Consider the following 21,462-nt stretch of genomic DNA (forward strand, 5'->3'; position numbering starts at 1 on the left):
CTGACATTTATATATATATATATATATATATATATATATATATGTATAAACTTTTAATAAAAGATCGAGCTGACCAGTTCCCCCGGCAATAGTTTAGGCAATAGTAACGGTGTACCTAATCTTCGATAAAATGTCAGTTAATCTAGTCCACACTCTGGTAAAACTTTCAAACATTGATTGAATGACATTATACAGATCCTTGACGTCGAAACCGATATGTAAATTTTGTTTATGAACTCCCGTTTTATAGGGAAAACGTGACATCTCTTCTAATATATTTTTATTAACGTAACTGTGAAATAGATTACCTATAGGATTATAAGGTTTTATTTAAATAATTATATTTGTATAATATCTCACTATATGACAAATATCGGATTCTTGTAATTGCATAAAAAAATTAGAAGATCCCGCAATTGACCAGAAGAATGCCTATAGCTCTTAAATTACTAAACTCAACTTCATGACATATGGCTAAAGACAATGCCGCTACAAAACTAGTTAGCTATAAATAAGCTATCGAATTAATAAACCACATCAAAATCCGTACAAAAGTTAGAAGTTAGGAAGCAACACATGCAAAAAACGATATCAAATTATTTGCTTCTGCATCGAAAATATAATTTGATTAAAATGGAACAAGTATGCACAGTCAAAAGCATACAGAGTTACACACATTCATTGTAAAATCGTCGCTATCACCGCCGCATACGGTCCAATGCTGGGTAAATTGACGTGGGAGTTTGACGGGGTCTCCAATCTTATTATGTACAGTCACGTGCATCGATAATCATAATCATTTTCAGACTACATCAATCCACTATTAAATAGGTGTAGAATTCTCTTTGTTCGCGCCACTTCTTACGCCAGTCTCACGCATAACTTTCCCGGGGCCCAAACAATGTCGTGTGGTTGAGCTTCGCGATGGCTGACTCACGCGTCAACTCGTGAACGGGTGCTGCCGGGAGGGGGAACTGGTTAGCTTGATCTTTTATTAAAAGTTTTTTTTTTTGTTTGGTTAATTATACATAATTTTTTTTTTCCTCTCATCAGCACTTTATCACAATCATAATATGTTTCAGTATACCTTTTGACCATGTACTTTATTGTGTACTTACATTGTTATATTACTGATAAAAAATTATACATAAATTTATATTTAAAAAATGGTAAGCCCTTCTGGCATAATAGGGACCAACACTGTTGGAATGAGTTTCTTTCGGCATTTCTTCTCAGCGGTGGTCGTTCCGAAATGCTAGTAGTTTGTAGCTTTGGTAAACATAATTTAATTTAGAATATGACGTGAAAAAGTGCCTGTGAAGGCCTAATTTCTGAATAAATGATTTGATTTTGATTTTGTCTTCTGACCAGCAGATTATGGTTTACCAACCACTCTCTGTCCCTGCCTCGACCACCACTCCCATCATTGCTTTGTTCCAGCGGTGGACTTCTCCTCTGACCCAGTGTCCATATTTTAACTGCGCGATTTGGTGATAATATGTACGTCTGGTATATTACTTCAAGATATGATGGCATTATTTGAAGCGGTGGTGACGCAATGATTAAGACGCCCGCCTGTTGCTCGAAAGGTCACAAGTTCGAACCCTGCTCATGCCACATGAGTTTGTATACTAATCTGACTCATGTATAGTAGTTTTCATAGACCACCACTTGCTTCCGGTGAAGGAAAACATCGTGAGGAAACTTGCATTGATTATTAACTCGTGTGTGAAATGGAGAAGGCAATGACAAACCACTCCATTAATAGTGCCAAGAAAGTTGTTGTGTGTTTGATGTTTCATTCTACGTGATGACCACGACCCTCAGCCATGAGGAAATACGACTATGATAATATTACTTTAATCTTAAACTTCCTTACACTAAAATGAGACTGGATGTGTATACCTTTTTTATTTCCTAGACGTTGCAGACCTTGTTACAAAGGTCCTTGGTCACTGGGCGAAAAAAATGTGTATACATTAATTCACATGACTGTACTGTACACTCGACCACTCAATGGCCCCAGATCAAGATAGCACACGTGCGTAATTGCATACACCTTATGGGTTACACTGTACTCGATTATTATCTACGTATGGAAATCTTTTTTCAGATTACACGCCTATTATTAAATCCTTTTACAATTCCTTTTATAGCCGTAGTATATTAATTAGTATAAGACTTGATGTTGCGTTACTCCTAAAGAGAAAACATTTGTATTTTTGTATGTAATGGATAAACTCAAAAACTAAATATATAGATAAACTTTTTATTATGGTTTTAACCGTGAAAGCAAAGCGTGTGCAACTGAAAGTGCACTTTTATAGGCGGGAAAATACATATTTTTTTTATAAAAGTATTTTTTTATATAAAAAAATGTAGTTTCTCTATTTTTATTTTATTTTATTTTTATTTATTGAGAAATTCTGCATCCATCCTCTTGTCGATGAACTATAGTAGGACTCAGGATTTTGATTGTTTTCTTTATTATACGTTTATTTTACATTTAGGTAATTCACAAAAGCCAGTAGTTTGTAGCTTGTGAGAATTTATTGACGTGAAAATGTGCCTGTGAAGGTCTAATTTCTGAATAAATGGTTTGATTTGATTAGAAAGGAGCGCAAATTAAAAACTTGCACTAGGCGCAGTATCTGATAGATACGCCACTGGGGTCACCACAGCCCATCACAAATTTAATTAAAGCTTGCATAAGTGTATTGCGCACTTATTCTAAACTGAGTTTATGCAAATTGCTGCATTACCGACCTTCCACTAATTGTATAACGTTCATTTTTACTAGAAAAAAACATTATTGAAAAGAAAATTAAAACTGCTTACGTATATATGAACAAGAATAGATAAAATGATTTGAATTTTTTTTATTTAAGACTATATAATCTATCTATTAAAAAGATCCGCATCAAAACCCGTCGTGTAATTTTGAAGATCTAAGCTTTAAGGACAGAGAGACAGACAGCGCGAAGCGACTTTATATTGTGTAATGATAGTGATTGTGACGTGTGGTTCCGCCCTAGAATAGACGAATAGAATTCCATATCTTCCCGTGAATGTCGTACGAGGCGACTAAAGGACACAAAAACTAGACAGCTGACAGGCAACAATAACATTCCCAAGCCGGCCGGCCGGTTGTAAAATGACAGATGAATTTTCGAAATTTTAAAGGTTTTTTTTTTACGTTGGCCCCGGGCTTCGCGGCTACACAACCCGGTACGCAACCTGCAGAGATGAGAGAGTGATAGTTATAATTTTTATACCTCATTCATTACTCAGTTGCAACAGGTTAATAAACACTAATGCAGTTATGACACCATTTACACTTAAAGTTAAAGTTAGTGCCGATATAATCGCCGCTGGTTTACTGCTAATGGACTATATATTTTACGGTATTCGTCTATTAATTTATGACATTTTTCTTAGTTTATGATTGTAATATTTCAGACCATTGTGCTCCTTTTCTTCTTCACAGTCGTATTCCTCACGGCTGAGGGTCGTAGTCATTACGTGAAATGAAACACACACAACAACTTTCTTGGCATTATTAATGGAGTGGTTTGCCATTGCCTTCTCTATTTCACACACATGTATCAACCACAATAATCAACCAGTGTGCAGGTTTCCTCACGATGTTTTCCTTCACCGTAAGCAAGTGGTGGTCGATGAAAACTACTTACTATATATGAGTCAGATTTGAATACAAGCTCATATGGCACGAGTAGGATTCGAACCTGGGACCTTTTGATCCACAGGCGGGCGTCTTAACCATTACACCACCACCGCTTCACCAAGTTTTCCTTTAGTTTTGATTAAAATAATGCACTTCACGAAAATATAACCAACTTAACAAATTGTAAATTAATTAAAAATGTTGCGGCAAAGTTTAAAAACGAATACAATTTTAAGCCTTTTTTCGAAACTGAAGTTCATTCCTGTAAGTGCATGGTGATATCAACTAATGGGCGCTTGTAAAATTGCAGTAAATATATGAGGAGATAAATTTTGTTTTTGGCACCACTGTCCAAAGAGTTAAGTATATTTTTGTACAAACTTTTATTTAGTTTGCAATGTATGTATGATTGTTTGTCCGGTGGAATCCTAGGCTAGGTGCTTAGGTACGTAATTTTTGACAATACAAGAGGTTCGGGCTAAGAATACAATAATGCAAATAAAGGGCACGTGTGTTTTAATATCACCAGCTATTGTGCTCTCTCCTTTGTTAACGGGCAATTTGAAATTTTAATTTTCTAGTTCTTGTTTACCGTAAATAAGTTTTGTGTTGGTTTAGGCAATGGTAGCTCGCCGATATTTTGGTCAATAGTTTTGGCAATACAGCCTCAACACACAGTTTGGCAATGGTAGCTCGGCGATATTTCAATGTGGCAATGATACATCGACCACCACTAGCTTCCGGTGAAGGAATACATCGTGAGGAAACCTGCACAATGGTTGATTCTTATTAACTTGTGTGTGAAATGGAGAAGGCAATGGCAAACCACTCCATTAATAATGCCGAGAAAGTTGTTTTGTGTGTTTCATTCCACGTAATAACCACGACCCTCAGCCATGAGGAATACGAATATCAAGAAGAAAGGAAAACATAAAATAATAGGCGAACTCAGCCTTTGCTTAGAAGTGCCAAATAGATACACAAAATGATATTCAATGTTTAATTTAAACAGCTTTAGAATTATGTTATGCGCAAACATAAATAAGTATTAAAATATTATATATGTTGTAACTTTGCCCTAATATCAAATTTCTAAATAATTTTTACTTACTAAAAGGATGAGAATACATATGATGTGAATAATCTAGAAATTTTCAGAGAATAAAATAAACATAAAAATCCGTGCAGTGGTTTTTGAGTTTATCGCAAACAGACAGACAGACGCGGCAGGGGACTTCATTGACACGGATAAGGAACTAGGCAGACCTTCAACATACTGTCAAATATCTCTAATCTAAGGTTCATTCGAACCTCTCAAATTTAACCAATTCTATTTAACTTTTAAAGTAGTACCAGGTAAAAATGTCGTGTTAAAAATAAATTTTTCCCATTTTCGTAACGTGGTGCTCGAGTCAGATTGTTGATAGAACATGTTTTGAGTATCAAGATTACTCGAGTTTATATTATTAAGTATTTAAGCTTCAATGTTAGCATATGATTTGGTATAGTTAGGTAGATTTTATTACAACTTTTGTAATTCAAACTCTTTTTTTACCTTTTTCAATTTCTATTATTTGACGCAAACGTACAACGTATATTTGAATTACGATATATTTTAAAAACTAATATCTATAATATAGAAAAGGGTCTTATTCTTATATTATAAATATATATCTGCTACCCAGATATATATGTACTATTTACCAAGAGTCTCATGTTATAACTTGATGGAGAAAAGGCTGCGATGAAGTTTGTTGCGCCGCTTCTTCTTCAGCTGCGCTTTGGAAGTAGGCATTAGACTTAGTTTAAGTAATTTTTGGGATCAATAAGTGATGTTGGAATATTATCGTAAATTAAATAAAGAATGTTTTATTTGATCCACCGCCTAACTTAAGACATCCGTCTCAGCTTAGCATTTGTTTTAGTTATTAATGGTTGACTGAAACGGGTGTCTTCGACTTGGACTACCACCGCGTGTACACCAAAAGGTTCAAGTCCTACTTGTGAGTTTGTATTCTCAATCTGATGTATGTACCTATTTACAAATAGGCATACGTGCAAACATTTTCATGGACCACCAGTTGCTTCCGCCTTTGATTCTGATCGACTCAAGGACAAAATCGATTATTCTCCTTGTTCCAAAACCGGTGAACATAAAAGTGTGCGTGTACGCTATTTTGTATGGAATTGTTACAATTCCATACAAAAAGTTATAAATGCGAAAATAAGTTTGTTTGTTCGTTACCTATTCACGGTCTATCTACTCAACCAATCTTCTTGAAATTTTGAATACATGTAGTTTGGAGTATGGAGAAGGACCTTTCCTCCCGGAAAATAACTGTTCCCGAAAATACGCGCGCGAAGCAGCGGACAAAATCTAGTTGACTTTATACTTAAAAAAATCACTGATAAACACAATCCTTCCTTTCTGACGTCGGGTAAGGGTATGTGTTGTCAACATCGTAGACCCAATAAATTAGCTTCGTGATTAAATGACCAGTTTTAATGGCATTCTTGTGAAAATGACATGGTGTTACGTCATAAAGACTTTCTTTAGACATCATAGGGCAAGAACGGCAATAAACCAGAATATACTCTATCTCTCTATATCGCGTGTTTTCAGTTGCGTTCGGGGCTGCGACGTCTCGAAGCCAGGTCTCAGCATGAAAAATTATAAAATCTGACACAAGTTTCGAAGAGAAATAGCATGGAAAATAAATCTTAAAACTTCGGTTGTGATTTTACAACAGGCCACCTGACGTCAACCCTTCTTGGGAATGCTATTATTATCTATCAGGCTATGAGTCATACGACAACCACGGGAAGATGTGAAAGTGGTCCAATTTTAGGGCGGAACTCGCCATAAAACTATAACTAACTTTTTTTATTACTATAAAAATAAAGTTTATTTTTGATGAATACCCAGGTGACATGAACTATGTACGTCATTACAACATCAATATGGCTGATTATCACTACATAGTATAAAACAAAGTCGCTTGCTACTGTCTGTCCCTATGTATGCTTATATCTTTAAAACTTCGCAACGGATTTTGATGCGAGTTTTTTTTAGTAGTTAGTGTGATTCCTGTAGAAGGTTAATGTGTATAATTTATTATGGTTTTACCCGAGCGAAGCCGGGATGGGTCGCTAGTTTGCTCCATAAATTACAATCTGAAAGTGGAATTTTCCAATTTTTATGAAATTGACAAATGGATTACCGGCAAGGAAAATGTTATTTAAAATGTCGTTGAAAACATAAACACAAAAGTCTACACAAACCCAGACAAAGGCTCGGTTTGCCTCGCGTGTTACAATCAGTGCAATAAAAATGTCTCTTTCAATAGTCGGGAACTGTTTTCAGCTGACTGGAAACACTGTTTACATTAACGCGAACGTATAAAATTATATTTGAATAGAATTAGGTATGATTGGTGATGTTTTATTTGTTAAAGGCACTGTTAATTTGTTATGACAATTTTATTTTATTGCAGTCGCACAAATCTGTAAAACTGTTTTTACGAGTAAAATATTTTTTGTTTATATTATTCTTTATTTTACATAAAATGTCCCAAAATTAATGTGGAAATTCTTGGTATATTCGTTTTTAGGGTTCAATGAACCATAATACAAGTATATTTGTTTCTCATTCCACTTCTTTATTTCTGCAAACGTAGATTTGAAAGGTGTAATTAGTCTTCTTCTTCTATTATTCCCGTAATTGTTTAAAATTTATAAACATTAACCTATTTTTTTTATATCACAAAGCAATCGGTGGCGCAGTGGTAAGATTCTTGCCACTGAACCGAGAGGTCCCGGGTTCGATCCCCGGTCGGGTCATGATGGAAAATGATCTTTTTCTGATTGGCCCGGGTCTTGGATGTTTATCTATATATGTATTATATTATATAAAATATAATATCGTTGAGTTAGTATCCCATAACACAAGTCTCGAACTTACTTTGGGGCTAGCTCAATTTGTGTGATTTGTCCTAATATATTTATTTATTTATTTATTTATTTAATGCTTCCCGCTTGGCTGGGACCAAAAAAAATACATTAAATATGCTTTTTCTTCTAATCTCAACTATCAATCCCAATCACAACTAATATTATAAATGCGAAAATAATTTTGTTCCAAATCTTTTTTAAATTTAGCACATACTCACATATAGTATGAAGCACGAGGAAGGACATACATACATTTCATCCTAGAATAAATGCTCCCGTAAGAAATACACGCGGTCGTAGCCGCGGGTGAAAGCTAGTGAATTATAAAAGTCAATCAAGGGAAATGGCTTTGAAACTGTACATACTCTGTAAAGATACAGTATCTAGTTTTTATCCTTATCCTTTCATGTTAGAAATTTGAACGCGATAAACTAAATAATTAATTACGAATGAAATAATGATGTTGATACGGAACACTATTCTGCGAACGACTCGCACTTGACCCGTATACTTAAGTATTTCGGCCACAACGAAATATTTCCATTGTAACACTCCAATGAACTTCAAATTGTGCCCCTGGAGATCTATAACAATCGACAATGATCATAAATCATAAATAATAATAAATTTCTACGCGGGAGTAGGTACAGTATTTACGGATGAAAGGAAAATACTTAACTTTTCGTCGCTTCAGCAATGTATTTTGTTACTTTCAAAAATATTTTCCTCTTATTTTGCTATAAGCTTTTATTGTCGTCAAAGAGATCTGGTACTTAACGCCTGAAAAAAATCTCGTGTCCGTGCTGTAAACCGTCGAAGAGTTGGGAGCCGATCCTGGGTGCACCATCAGGTCGTGCTTATCATAATAATACATTGTCATGGTAACTGAAGCGACGTGGGAAATGTCAACTCTGTAGGTCAACTGGAAGTAGGAGAAATCTAATTTGAAAGATTTGACGACAGACAGACAAGCAAACATCGGTACTAATTTTTTTATAATATCTATAATGAAACATTTTTTTTTAATGTGACTTTTACCCGCAGTGTACAACAAGCACAACTAGCTACTAAAATTCAATTCAATTCAAATTATTTATTGCATCCTTAATGTACAGTATACAGATAAAGTACAGTATACATAATTTACAAAATAAAGGAACAATTAAGGACCCTGTCGGGCGCTGCAATGGGAGAAGGGCTAGATATTTGTTTTGCTATCTATTTTATGAAAAACAATATAGAGAATAATGTGTATTTCGTTCATTCATCGTATTTGAAATTAATGTATATTAATCGCTGTACTATAAATCCATGCATTGTCGTGAGGTTCACTGTAATTTCTTGTACTTCATATAATACTTATAGAATATGTGGGGATTCCGTAAACTGGGACCGCGGTCCTAATCGCTGTAATAACTACATTAATGCCAAAAAATTATGTTACAACATCGAATTTAAAAACCAAAAAAATCCGACCTCCATTGACGCTTATTCTTTAAGAAATAAGAGCTAAAATGCTTAAAATCGGGGTCTACATACAAAAGTTGCATTGGAAAATGCAGATCTCATTTAAAATTCAATCGCTGTGGTTCTATGGACGGGAGGAAGTCTTAGAATTCTTATTACACTCCGTGTTGTATGGTGTTGCAGCAATAAACCCATTTGAGCTTGCTATTTTTAACCGTCGACGACGAAATGAGAGGTTATATATTTAAATGGATGGAAACTTATTTTTGAAAATAATAATGAGATGAAAAAGCGGGAATTGAACCCGCGCCCCTGTCTATCCGGGACAGTGCTCTTGGCCACTGAGCTATAGAGAACATGCCATTTCGGCTGAATTAATTCATCTCTTTCGTCCTACGCCGACGTACAGTATTTTCATTAGATAGTAGTAGGTACTCTTCTAATCAACATAACATACCCCACTATTACAAGCAAGAAACTATATTTTTTTTTAAATACTCAAGCATCTATTTAAATGGATTTGTTATACATTTGTATGAAAATGTTTTGGTATGCTTTTGGAATAAAAAAATATTCCAAATTATCTTAAAATTGGGTAATTTAACAACTTTACAGCACAAACGACTGAAAGCGTTAATAGTAAAACATTAAGATTATCGCTTTAATTGATCAATTTAATTGACTATTAGAAAATAGCCAATTAAATTGAATTGACTAGTCAAATGAATTACTTGTTTTAGTGTCAAAAACAAAATAATAGGTATATGGAGCTTGTATAAAAGACTTGCGACTTGCGTTATGACGATTTTCGAAGACAAGAAAAACATTAGCAAGCAACACATACAGTGAGTTAATTAGTAAAACTGATCGATTAAAGGTATATATCATTATTAATTTTAATACTTAATTGTTTTTTTTAGCTGTTTAAGTCCCACTGCTGGGCATAAGCCTCCCCTAACTTCCTCCACACGTTCCTATCCTTTGTGTTCTTTTGTCATCTTTGTCGAAAGCCTAGTCCTTCCTCTTTTCCTGTCCGTCAGTTTGAATTAATATCTATGAATTTTGATTTTTATCCCTTTCATCTTTGCGAGGAATGCTTCTTCTAACTCCTGTCTGCCCTAGGACATCGCAATAGAATGGCATTGATCGTATAAGTTCTAATAGTGTTTATATTAAATATATAGGGATGCCATGCGAACTATGCGAAGTGGAGACGAAATATTAGGAAAGCGGACCCTGGACTTCAACGATCAATAGCTGAGGAAGAAACCGCGAAAAGGCTCATAGAAGAGAGAGTAGAATGTTTATTTTGTTACGGCCATTGTTATGTCCATCTCTCTGTCATCTCTGCATGTTGCGTTCGGGGTTGTGAAGCCGCGAAGCCTAGAGTCAGCTTAAAAAAACTTTAAAATTTTGCAGTACGGCTATGATTTTACAACCGCCTGCCTGACGTCAAGCCTCCTTGGAAATGCTGTTGCCTATCAACTGCCTAGTTTGTGTGTCCCTTAGTCGCCTCGTACGACATATAGAGGATATGGAATAGTCCAAATCTAGGAGCCATACCCCACAATTGTTTTGTCCATCAAATTCCCACAAATATTTGCATATATTAGGTAAATTTTCGATAACCGCTTGGGCCAACTTGTGTCAGAGAAATCCTAACTTAGTTTTGAACCCACAACTAAAGCAATCAGAGTTAGTACCATTCAATTTCGACGTCAATAAATTATTTAGAGTCAAATTTAATCTATATCTATAAATAATATATATACAATAAAACTGTAAGTGGGTTATGTATGTGCTGTTCATATGAAATGTTTATTTCTCATCAAGAATTTCATAATTCACTTAGTAAAGAACTATATGTCCTATAAGTAAGTGCGCAGCTGGTATAACAAGCAAATAAACGTGGCTTTCGAGTTTCTCTCTTGGCTCTGTCTACCCCGAAACGTGACGTGATACTGTATCTGTCTGTATATAAATTGGCTACATAACGGGGAAGGGTGGCATAAAACGCGGGAATCATATTTCTCGATTGGTTATAATAGGAACAATAGGTCGTTTTAATTGGAGATATTTCAGTTATATTTACGTGTAATAGCTCTAAACAGAACATTATGGGAGGTACTTAGCGCGATCAAATTGTTAGATTATTAAATTGATTATATTATAAGTCGTTTGTTGTTCTTTTTGTAACAAGGAAAAGCTGAGGAAGGGAAGGAAAATCTATAAAATTAAGTGTGATTTGCACCGTCAAATTTGACGTTGATTTACCGGCGCACCGCTGTAATTTAGTTTTCCTGTACCGGTTAAAATTGTCATCAAAGTTGACTGGTGCAACCCACTCTAAATATCCATGAAATTCACACGTAGCTGCAAGGCATATTTGTATTATTAAAACCTAAAGTATCATTTTCATCTGATAGATGTAGTGCTTCAAGATTTGACACAAAATGATTGACGAATTTTCCACGTCATGTATTGCCGAAATGGATTTGAGAATATCACATTAAGCATGTAATTTTACTACAGAAAGATCATCTAAATGTGATAGTACCTACGTCCATACTACATCCATACTACGTCTCCATACTTATATCTGATAGACAGACGTCTATCACGCTTTCACAGCTTAATCGTATATAATTAAGGACCCAAATTAAAGTCAAATATCATTTTAAAATTGTATTTTTTACGCGGGTCAGGCGGTTTCAGGCGCCGCAGCAGTGAATTTAACAGAACATGTGACAACGAAAGAAGGATAGTTAAAACCCGAGATCAATCATAGTTACTTTTTTTTTAAATTCTACCCCTAAAGATCAGAATTGGGGGTGAAAGTTTAAATGACAACTGTACATTTTGCTGCGGAAGTAGCTGCAAAGAACACCTAACAATCTATGTTTCTATGACCAATTTGGGGTTTGCATTCACAATAAATTTTCTTTTACAAAAGATGAATGAAGGGCCCGAATGGATAGAACTGTGGGATATAAACACAATTTTGATGTGTTCGAATCGACTTTAGGATCGAAATCTAAAATTTATTCAGAAATTCGACCTATATTGACATGTCAAAAAATTACTGTCTATTTAAATTAAAGCAAAAACATTTACTCAGTCATCGCGAAACCTCCAAAACTACGAAGCCAATAATGATAAAATTTGTCAGGAAAGTAAATTATGACTAGAAGATATCAAGCAATGATTATGAGTGGAAATATGTGTTCAATTTTAATCTATATCTATACATAATATCTATATAATAAAACTATAAATATGTACGTATGTTTAATCCTCATAAAGAATTTTATAATCAATTTGACGCTCGTCCGTCGACACACATCAATGTCAAAACCTATGTAAAACAACGGTTCAAGACGGATTTACAACGTGGTGCGACTGAGCAACGGGGAATGGCTTTTACTTATTATTTCTTCACAACGACAGACTTTTCCTATATAGGGGGTAGCAACCTAGCTGATTGACACTATCTGCCAGATAGATCCATGGCCGATGTCAGAAAATATTGGAAGATAAAGTGAGATAAAGATTGGAACAAATATTATAATGATGCTCCCCGATTATTTGTTTCGGGAAATTATTATGTGTTTCGCTTTCGATATTCCTGGCATTTTCGGAACTTAAAGACGTCTGTATCCCACAGATGTATAAACATTCAATGTAATGTTCATATAAATGTGATGTATCCTAATATTATAAAAGCGAAAATAAGTTTGTTTGTTACGTCTTCACGCTTTATCTACTTAACCAATCTTCTTGAAATTTCTCATACACATAGTTAAGAATACGAAGGCTACTTTTTATTTCGTGCAAAAGTATCCCATGGGAAATTCCCGCGGGCAAAGCCGCAGGCAATATGCTAGTATTTGATAAATGAGACAAAGCTTTTGCTGCTAAAAGGCAACAATAACACTCTCAAGAAAAGTTGAAGTCAGACTGGCGCCCGTGTTTAAAATCAAGTTTAATTAAAGACAGATGACTGTATTAGCTAGTTCTCACACAGGTGTTTGCTGCACAAAAGCGCACCAGGAACATTTATATGCAGACCATATGTTAGGATTAACACCACCGCAGTGTTATCTAAACCGTGATATATCGCATCATGTTTTTGGAAGAAATAGAACGTGTTTTGCCATATGTTGCAGTTTAACATTTATATACATACCATAGGTGCATTTGGAGATCGAGTATGTTATGCACACTCAAATGGTTTGACCATTTGAGTAGTCGATTTGAGTAGTCGAGAGAGCCGGTAGCGGCGTCGTGGATCGGGTCGGGAGGTTCCCTCTATTGTGGTTGAGCTTCGCGCATAAAATATAGTATCGTTATAAAATATAGTATCGTTGTTTAGCATCCCATAACACAAGTCTCGAACTTACTTTGGGGCTAGCTCAATCTGTGTGATTTGTCATAATATATTTATTCATTTATAACAAATACATATTATATAGATAAACATCCAAGACCCAGGCCAATCAGAAAAAGATCATTTTCCATCATGACCCGACCGGGGATCGAACCCGGGAGCTCTCGGTTCAGAGGCAAGCACTTTACCACTGCGCCACCGAGGTCAACGTTTCCTTTTCCATCCCACTTTTTCATCCCACCGGTGCCATATCTATTGTAACAAATATGAAAACCTCTTAACTAGCACTATTTAATAGTGATACTATTACCTCAATACTTCGCACGAAGGATCTACCCAAGGTTCCGTGTTTTATGTATTTAGTGCCAGTTTCTTATGTATAGGTATTTTATTATATTTTGTACAGATTGAAACTGTAATTTATCTTTGAGTTTTCAGGTTGACTGATAGAAATAGAATGACTGACATCCTACTAATGTTATAAATGCGAAAGTTTGTCAGGATTTATGTGTGAATGTGTGTTTGTTACTCTTTCACGTAAAATCTACTGGACGGATTGTTATGAAATTTGGTACACGGGTAGAATATAAACTGGAATAACACATAAGTTGAGTTTCCGAATAAAAATATCCGGAAATCCCTACGGGAGCGAAGCCTCGGGACGCCGCTAGTCATACATATATTACTCTGATTACAAAAATTAATTAGTATGGAAATCCGCTCACTATTGTGATCTTTGGTTCCGCCCTAGAATAGGACCATTCAATATTCTCCCGTGGATGTCGTACGAGGCGACTAAAGAACATTAACTTGGCAGCTTAGTAGGCCGATACCATTCCCATTGGATTGACGTCCGGCAGGCGGCCAGATGTAAAATCACAGCTGAACTTTAAGTTTTATTATGACGGCTTCACGATGTCACATAACCAGATAGATGAAAGGTAGGTAGTAGGTATACAACGGCTTTCTATATACTTTCGTTTTAATGTTTTCTTTTTGCAATCAGGGTACATTTTACGGTGTTCTTGTACACAACGTAACAAAAATTGCTTTTGTTCTTCTTTAACTGTGATTAACCCGTGAAAGTCCTGCATTAATTTTACCGCTCTTTCAGCAGTGTCATTCACTGCTTTTAGCATTGATAGCTTCATTTTGGGTTCAAGAAATAAAGAATTATTACACCATGAAGCACTCTCCGAGAAAACTATCATCAATGTTCAAACGAGAGAAAAAGACTTGCTTGAAGCTGATGTAAAATCTTAATTTTTTTTCTCTTACAACAATCCGTCTAATTGTTCTTTTCAAGGTATGTAGCGCTTTTCTTGAGTCGAGATACTATCCTTAGACAAATTTGATATAATTTTTTATTTACTTTCTAGGCTCACCTCATCGTCAAAAAGCGATAACACAGATACATCCTCGGTCAAACACCATAAATGCTGAGTAAATTTCTTCAACACTGCTTTTGATATATTTTTATCAATTTTTTCATAAACTCTCATAGTTTTCAAAAAGCACAGATCTTTGTAAGGTGCTTTAACTGCAGAAATGCACTGAATCCATGGTTTGACATGGGATGAAGCGATGAACAAGCAGACATCAAACAGAGCGTTCTTACCTTTAATAGTAATTTTAAATTGAGAGCTAAGTAATAATATTTTTAAGGAATAGACAGCTCTAGTCGTCCATCGAGCTTGGTGCATGGCACCGGGGGGTCGGATTTTAATCTTGTTTCCTTCATCTCCGCCTAAAAATATAATTGAGAGCTCTTTTAACTCACGATAGTCGTCTCTGACAATTGTTTTCGTCAGTTCAGAGCGATAAAACGAAATTAGGTCCTCAATTTCACTTAGTGTCAGGCACAATGCAGTTTTTGCTAGATAGGTTTCAATTTTGGTATTATCAATATTTTTCCAGCTGTCTCGGAATTTTTTAAATAGGGGATATCTGGGCTTATTGTCACCTGGCTAATTTTTGCTTCGAAGGCTGCTTTGAGTATTCATAGACGTGATGGCGGCAAGCAAAAGTAAGAAGTTCTCTGTTGATCTATTGCTCCAAAAGGACACTAGCTCCGTTGAGTCGACCAGTGTTTGAAGCCGTCGTATCACAACAAAGAGTTTGTACTCTTTCTTCGAGGTTCCAGTCTACTATTGCGGTCCAGACAGTCTGCGCTTGCTCACTTCCAGCAGAACTCTCCAGACGTGGCACAGATATAAGTTGCTCCTTATCTTCATAAGAAATAACAATTGGACGAAAAAATAATGCACTTGCGTATCGTAAGATTTGCATCTCTCATTTACTTTTAAATTCACATCGTGGATATTGTAAAACCAAACTGCTAGAACTTATCCATTAGAGGGAAGTTTTGAACCTGTTATTTGATGTTTTACGTTACCTAATAAATATATTGCACTCTTTTTCGTACTGCGCAATTCGACTGACATGATGACAATTTGAAAACAATGTGATGAATGATGAAATTATTAGAAATACCCGCACTGGCACATGCAAGTCCTTGCGCGCTTAGGAGTTTAAGTAGTAACATGTTTCGATTCAAGTCGGCACGGGTTGCTGTTATCCGAAGTACGTGAAATTTATTTTAGAGTTATTTTATCACCAAAGGAAAAAAGTAGAGGGTATGCGTCGAAACAAAATCAGTTTGATTTTTTTGGGACACCCTAATATATATACAGACGTCACAGAAATTATTTATTGATGGATCAAGTAGATCAGTATGCCAATACTCTGTTTTCTTTTCCAGAATGCTATACACATCTGTACCAGTCTGCTTCCTCCTCATCAGTTGCGCAGTAGCACTGCCTGAGCACGCGCCATCTAGTGACGCTGTGGAACCTGAGGGCGACCCCCCCTCCCCGCCGCACCCAGCCCCCCTCGAGAAGAGGTCCCCCCATTACGACTTCGGACTCGGCAAGAGAGCATACAGCTACGTGTCTGAATATAAAAGACTGCCTGTTTATAACTTTGGATTGGGAAAAAGGTATATTACAAGCGTTTATGTCTGAGCTACGTGTCTGAATAAGAGAATGAACGAATGCGATTACTTGTCCAAGTAATCGCATACACACATGTGGACTTAAACTGTCGTCAACCAGTGTTCGGGTTTCCTCACGATGTTTTCCTTCACCGGAAGCAAGTGGTGGTCGATGAAAACTACTATACATGAGTCAGATTGGTATACAATCTCATGTGGCATATAAGAATAAATTGATACAAATGTGTGCGGATATTTGGAGCATTAAAGCAAAAGTTTTCTACTCTCTCATATAAAATTAATGGTGTAAATAAGTACTTAAGTAACGATACCTTAACAGTTAATTGGAAATAGTTATCGACCACAGATAATAGATGTTTAAGTGTTGTTAGATAATAGTTGTGAGATTCCTCTTAACCAGATATGGTTTCTTCCCGGTACATACCAGAGAAAATTCATTCATTTAATAAACTAACGGCCCTTCCCGACTTCGCTCGGATAAAATAATATAAATTATACATATACACCTTCGATAGGAATCACAATATCAATTGATGAAAACCGCATGACAAACCGTGCAGTAGTTTGAGAGTTTATCACGGTTAGACAGACAGACGTGGCATAGAACTTTGTTTTAGAATATGTAACGATAAGATTGAAATTTATAAATATATTGTGAACTCGCTCTTGCCCGCGGCTTCGCCCGCGTGAATTTAACTACGAAAGCTGAACAGACAATTTTCATACATAGTTTCACCCCCCTTTATCGTCATTTGGGTGTTGATTTTTGAGAAAAAAACTAGCCTATGTTTAAACGGGCATCTTTAACTACATGCATACCAAATTTCATCAAAATCGGTCCAGCGATTTAGCCGTGAAAGAGGAATAGACAGGACTTTCGCATTTATAATATTTGTATGTCGAAAGTATTAGTATAAGATTAGTACCTACGAAAGAAATTTCGTAAATCCCACACGTAATTTCTTTCTTTTATGAGTACAAGGAATGTATGACGATGTCTTGTAGGATATTCAAACATTATTTTTCGTGTTTTCTTCTCATCAGGTCAAGACCATACTCGTTCGGGCTCGGCAAGCGGTCGATTTCAGACGAACAGACAAACGAGATCTCAAACGATGTGGACCCAGCATCATTAGCCGAATTCCTGAACCAGTATGACGAGGAATCTGGTAAGATTCACTCACTACATCTCTATTTTATACTGTCAGACAGGCAAATAGGCATGGAGTCCACCTGATGGTAAGTGGTCACCACTATTAACGCCTGCAACGCCACTAATAAAAATCCGTCCAGTAGATATCGCGTGAAAGAGTAACATATATATATATATATATATATATATATATCCTCACAAACTTTCGCAGTTATAATATTAGTAGAAAGTTTTTAATATATTTTTGTATGATATATTTGTAGTATACATATCAAATGCAAGTAACTATATAAATTCATTAGGAAGGAAATACACGCATAACAATCAACCAACCCACATTCAATACAAAGTCACTATCACACCGGAATAGAGGTCCGAGAAGACGACACGGCTTGCTGCCGACTGTACTTATATTCATTACAGTTCAAAGCAAATGAAAACCACACTTTGTATGCTATACAAATTCGAATTGATCAATCACGTAGCTCGAAGCAAATCTTATTAGGCGTCTTAAAATATTTGCATAATATTAATTTAATGGTATGAATTCACTGCCCGATTCAGATATGTTTGTAATTCTGCCCGAATTTCGGTAAATAATATTCAGAGATTTCCAGATTATATTGGACATTATTTGAAATATGACTTGGAGATTTTAATTCGAGATTTAAACATATTTTTTAAATATGATTTTTATTTTTTTTAACTTACTGGCTGTGCTAATTTTAATTTTTATAACCTCAATAAAATTATGTTCTAGAGACTCCTGTACAGTCACCTGTATAACGTATGACGGAACTGTTAAACAATTATTTTTTAATTCTTTTTTTTTAATCTCAAGATACTTAAACAATGTTCTTACCTAACCTACAACCTAATTTATAATATTTTAATTCCAACTTATCTAGATTTTGAGAAACCAAAAAATAAATAAACTTTAAACAAGAGTTTTCCCTACATTCTAACAGATAACGCATATCACAATTAGACGACCTCGGTGGCGCAGTGGTAAAGTGCTTGCCTCTGAACCGAGAGGTCCCGGGTTCGAGCCCCGGTCGGGTCGTGATGGAAAATGATCTTTTTCTGATTGACCCGAGTCTTGGATGTTTATCTATATATGTATATGTTATAAAATATAGTATCGTTGAGTTAGTATCCCATAACACAAGTCTCGAACTTACTATGGGGCTAGTTCAATCTGTGTGATTTGTCCTAATATATAAAAAAATAACATTCTAATTAATTTATTGAATTGCTTACAAAAAAATAACTAAACATTGTATTCCCAGGGTACGACGAAAAACGCGCCCGTCCCTACAGTTTTGGGCTGGGTAAACGTTTCTACGAAGACTCTTCGGAAGAGAAACGAGCAAGAATGTATGATTTTGGCCTGGGTAAACGCTTACCCATGTATAATTTTGGCCTGGGCAAACGAGCGAGGAACTATAACTTTGGCCTGGGCAAACGACTGAGCAGCAAGTTTAACTTTGGCCTGGGCAAAAGGGAGAGGGACCTCAATCGGTTCAGTTTCGGCCTGGGCAAACGGTCAGATGTGTCCAATGACGATTCCGAAAATTACTCCGACGTTTAAGACTTATGTTTAGAATAATTCCGATTTGCGCGGGACTTTTTCCGTTTTAATTTTCATTTTCTTTGTTTAATATAATTGTTTTGAGTTCTGGTATTTTTATGAAATAGTAGTATGTTTAATATTTTTTATTTAGAAAAAAAATATCCATTTTTTTTGAAATTTAAACCTGTAAATTATTTAACCAGTAATAAGTGAAAAATTTTGCTATATTTTTTGTATTTTGCTTTCGAGTTAAATATTTTTCAGTCGCTTGCTATTCTTTATGTATTATCGTAGAATTTGTGCTAAAAGTATTCTTGTGAAAAACCCAGCCATTTTCACAAGGAAATTAGAAATGTTATCTGTTGCTTTTTTTTTTCTTTTGAAGTTAAAACGAAAAAAGTTCCGTGACTACTAAAAAAAAATATTTATGAAACCGACTGGAATTTTGTCTGATTGTGTTGAAAGAAATTAAATAAAAATGAATTGGAAATATAAAAATATTAGATAAATCCTGTAATAAGACAGAGTAAAATATTTTTCATTATATTAACGCAATATTCGTTTGAAAATTACGTTTGTAATTCGCCAATTAAATCTTGTAATTGTATTCTGTTAGAGTGTTGTTGTATCATCTTGATTTTGTAAATTATTGTTAACAATTTATAGTTATTACTTAAAAGTTAAATAGATAGTTAATTTTAATGTTCTTGTCATCATAGAGTTATGAATCGTAGTAAACCGTTATATATTATAAAAAATTTAAAGGATCCTTAAAGGAACATTTTTTGAAATAGGTTTTTTATTTTTTTCAGCTTATTGTTTCAATCAATCAATTAATCAATAAATTGTTATTTGTTTAAACAGGTAAGGTAGACAAAAAAGCTATTTCAATTAATTATAATATATATTGTTACTTAATTTAATGATTTATTATAAGTGATTATAATGATTTAGTACTATTGTTTAATAAATAAAGATATTTATCATATATCAACTACATACGCGATTTTTAACTCTAAGAACTGAGGTTCAGTCAATTTTGACGTCAATTTTGTCAATTTTGTCGAAGTTTTGTCTTATCGGTGGCGGACGCACGGGTTAAATTTAACGTCAAAGTTGACTGGTGCAACCTACTCTAAGTAAGGTAATGTAAGTTTCTTTAAGACTTAACATTTGTTGTTTTAAATATAACCCTATTACGAGTATACAAGTCAAATTAAATTATACAAATAATAGAGATTGCATCATTGATATAATATATTCATTCACTGGTTTTTCCTTTATATTTAACAGACCACAGAAATTTGATCTTCACAGATACTTTTAAAGATTAAATATACAAACTACTAGCATTTCATAACGACTATTAAGAAGTTGGAGCCCGTTTACTAGAATTACGTGAGAGTTCTGTGATATATGTACACTGTTAGTATACCAAATTTCATCCAAATCCGTTTATTTAGAATTGTATATCAAATATTAAACGAACACTAATTGGAACACTTCGCTATCCGTTTGTCTGTCTGTCAAGACCCTTTTTTTAGAGGTACCATCCACGGGAAGATAAGGAGTGGTCATATTCTAGGGCGGAACCACAAACCTCAGCGCGATTAAAAGATGTTACATATTTGGCAATTGCGTCTGTCTGTCTGTTCGCGATAAACTCAAAAACTACTGCACGGATTTTCATGCAGTTTTCGCCAATTGATAGTGTGGTTCCTGAGGAAGGTTTAGTTGTATAATATTTTTACCCTAGTTAAAAATAATTGCGAAAAGCATTGTCTCACTGCACAAATTAAAAAACTACAAACATGAAACAAAAATATATCTAACTTTATGGAACCCAGGGTTTTTTGATTGGATATTGGTTTTTTCATTGACGAGCTCGGTGGCGCAGTGGTAAAACGCTTGCCTCTGAACCGAGAGGTTCTGGGTTCGATCCCCGGTCGGGTCATGATGGAAAATGATCTTTTTCTGATTGGCCCGGGTCTTAGATGTTTATCTATATATGTATTTGTTATAAAATATAGTATCGTTGAGTTAGTATCCCATAACACAAGTCTAGAACTTACTTTGGGGCTAGCTCAACCTGTGTGATTTGTCCTAATATATTTATATTTTAATATATTTATTGGACATTTAATATACAATACAAATACAGGTTTGCCCTCAAGAGATTTTAGACAGTGGCGTATCTAGAGGTTATTATTAATTCAAGTAGGGGGCATCTGGT

The 21,462-nt window shown here is 35.1% G+C and overlaps 1 protein-coding gene and 1 pseudogene across 1 annotated transcript; one reads left to right on the forward strand and one right to left on the reverse strand.

Moving 5' to 3' along the window:
* Positions 1–14,389: 14,389 nt before the first annotated feature.
* LOC128678923 (uncharacterized) lies at positions 14,390–15,193 on the reverse strand (annotated as a pseudogene).
* A 1,059-nt stretch (positions 15,194–16,252) lies between these two features.
* On the forward strand, positions 16,253–20,479 carry AstA (Allatostatin A). Its single transcript, XM_053760629.1, has 3 exons — positions 16,253–16,488; positions 17,548–17,672; positions 18,946–20,479. The coding sequence occupies exons 1-3, from the start codon at positions 16,253–16,255 to the stop codon at positions 19,245–19,247; spliced, it is 663 nt and encodes a 220-aa protein (XP_053616604.1). The 3' UTR covers positions 19,248–20,479.
* The last annotated feature ends 983 nt before the right edge of the window (positions 20,480–21,462 follow it).

The sequence above is a fragment of the Plodia interpunctella genome, chromosome 20 (genome assembly GCF_027563975.2).
Source record: "Plodia interpunctella isolate USDA-ARS_2022_Savannah chromosome 20, ilPloInte3.2, whole genome shotgun sequence".
NCBI classification, from domain to species: Eukaryota; Metazoa; Arthropoda; class Insecta; order Lepidoptera; family Pyralidae; genus Plodia; species Plodia interpunctella.

Excerpts from the sequence above, each read along its gene's own strand:
- AstA (XM_053760629.1), top strand. The coding sequence starts at position 16,253 with ATGCTATACACATCTGTACCAGTCTGCTTCCTCCTCATCAGTTGCGCA. Across the intron at positions 16,489-17,547 it reads AACTTTGGATTGGGAAAAAG|GTCAAGACCATACTCGTTCG; the intron begins GTATATTACAAG and ends TCTTCTCATCAG. Across the intron at positions 17,673-18,945 it reads CCAGTATGACGAGGAATCTG|GGTACGACGAAAAACGCGCC; the intron begins GTAAGATTCACT and ends TTGTATTCCCAG.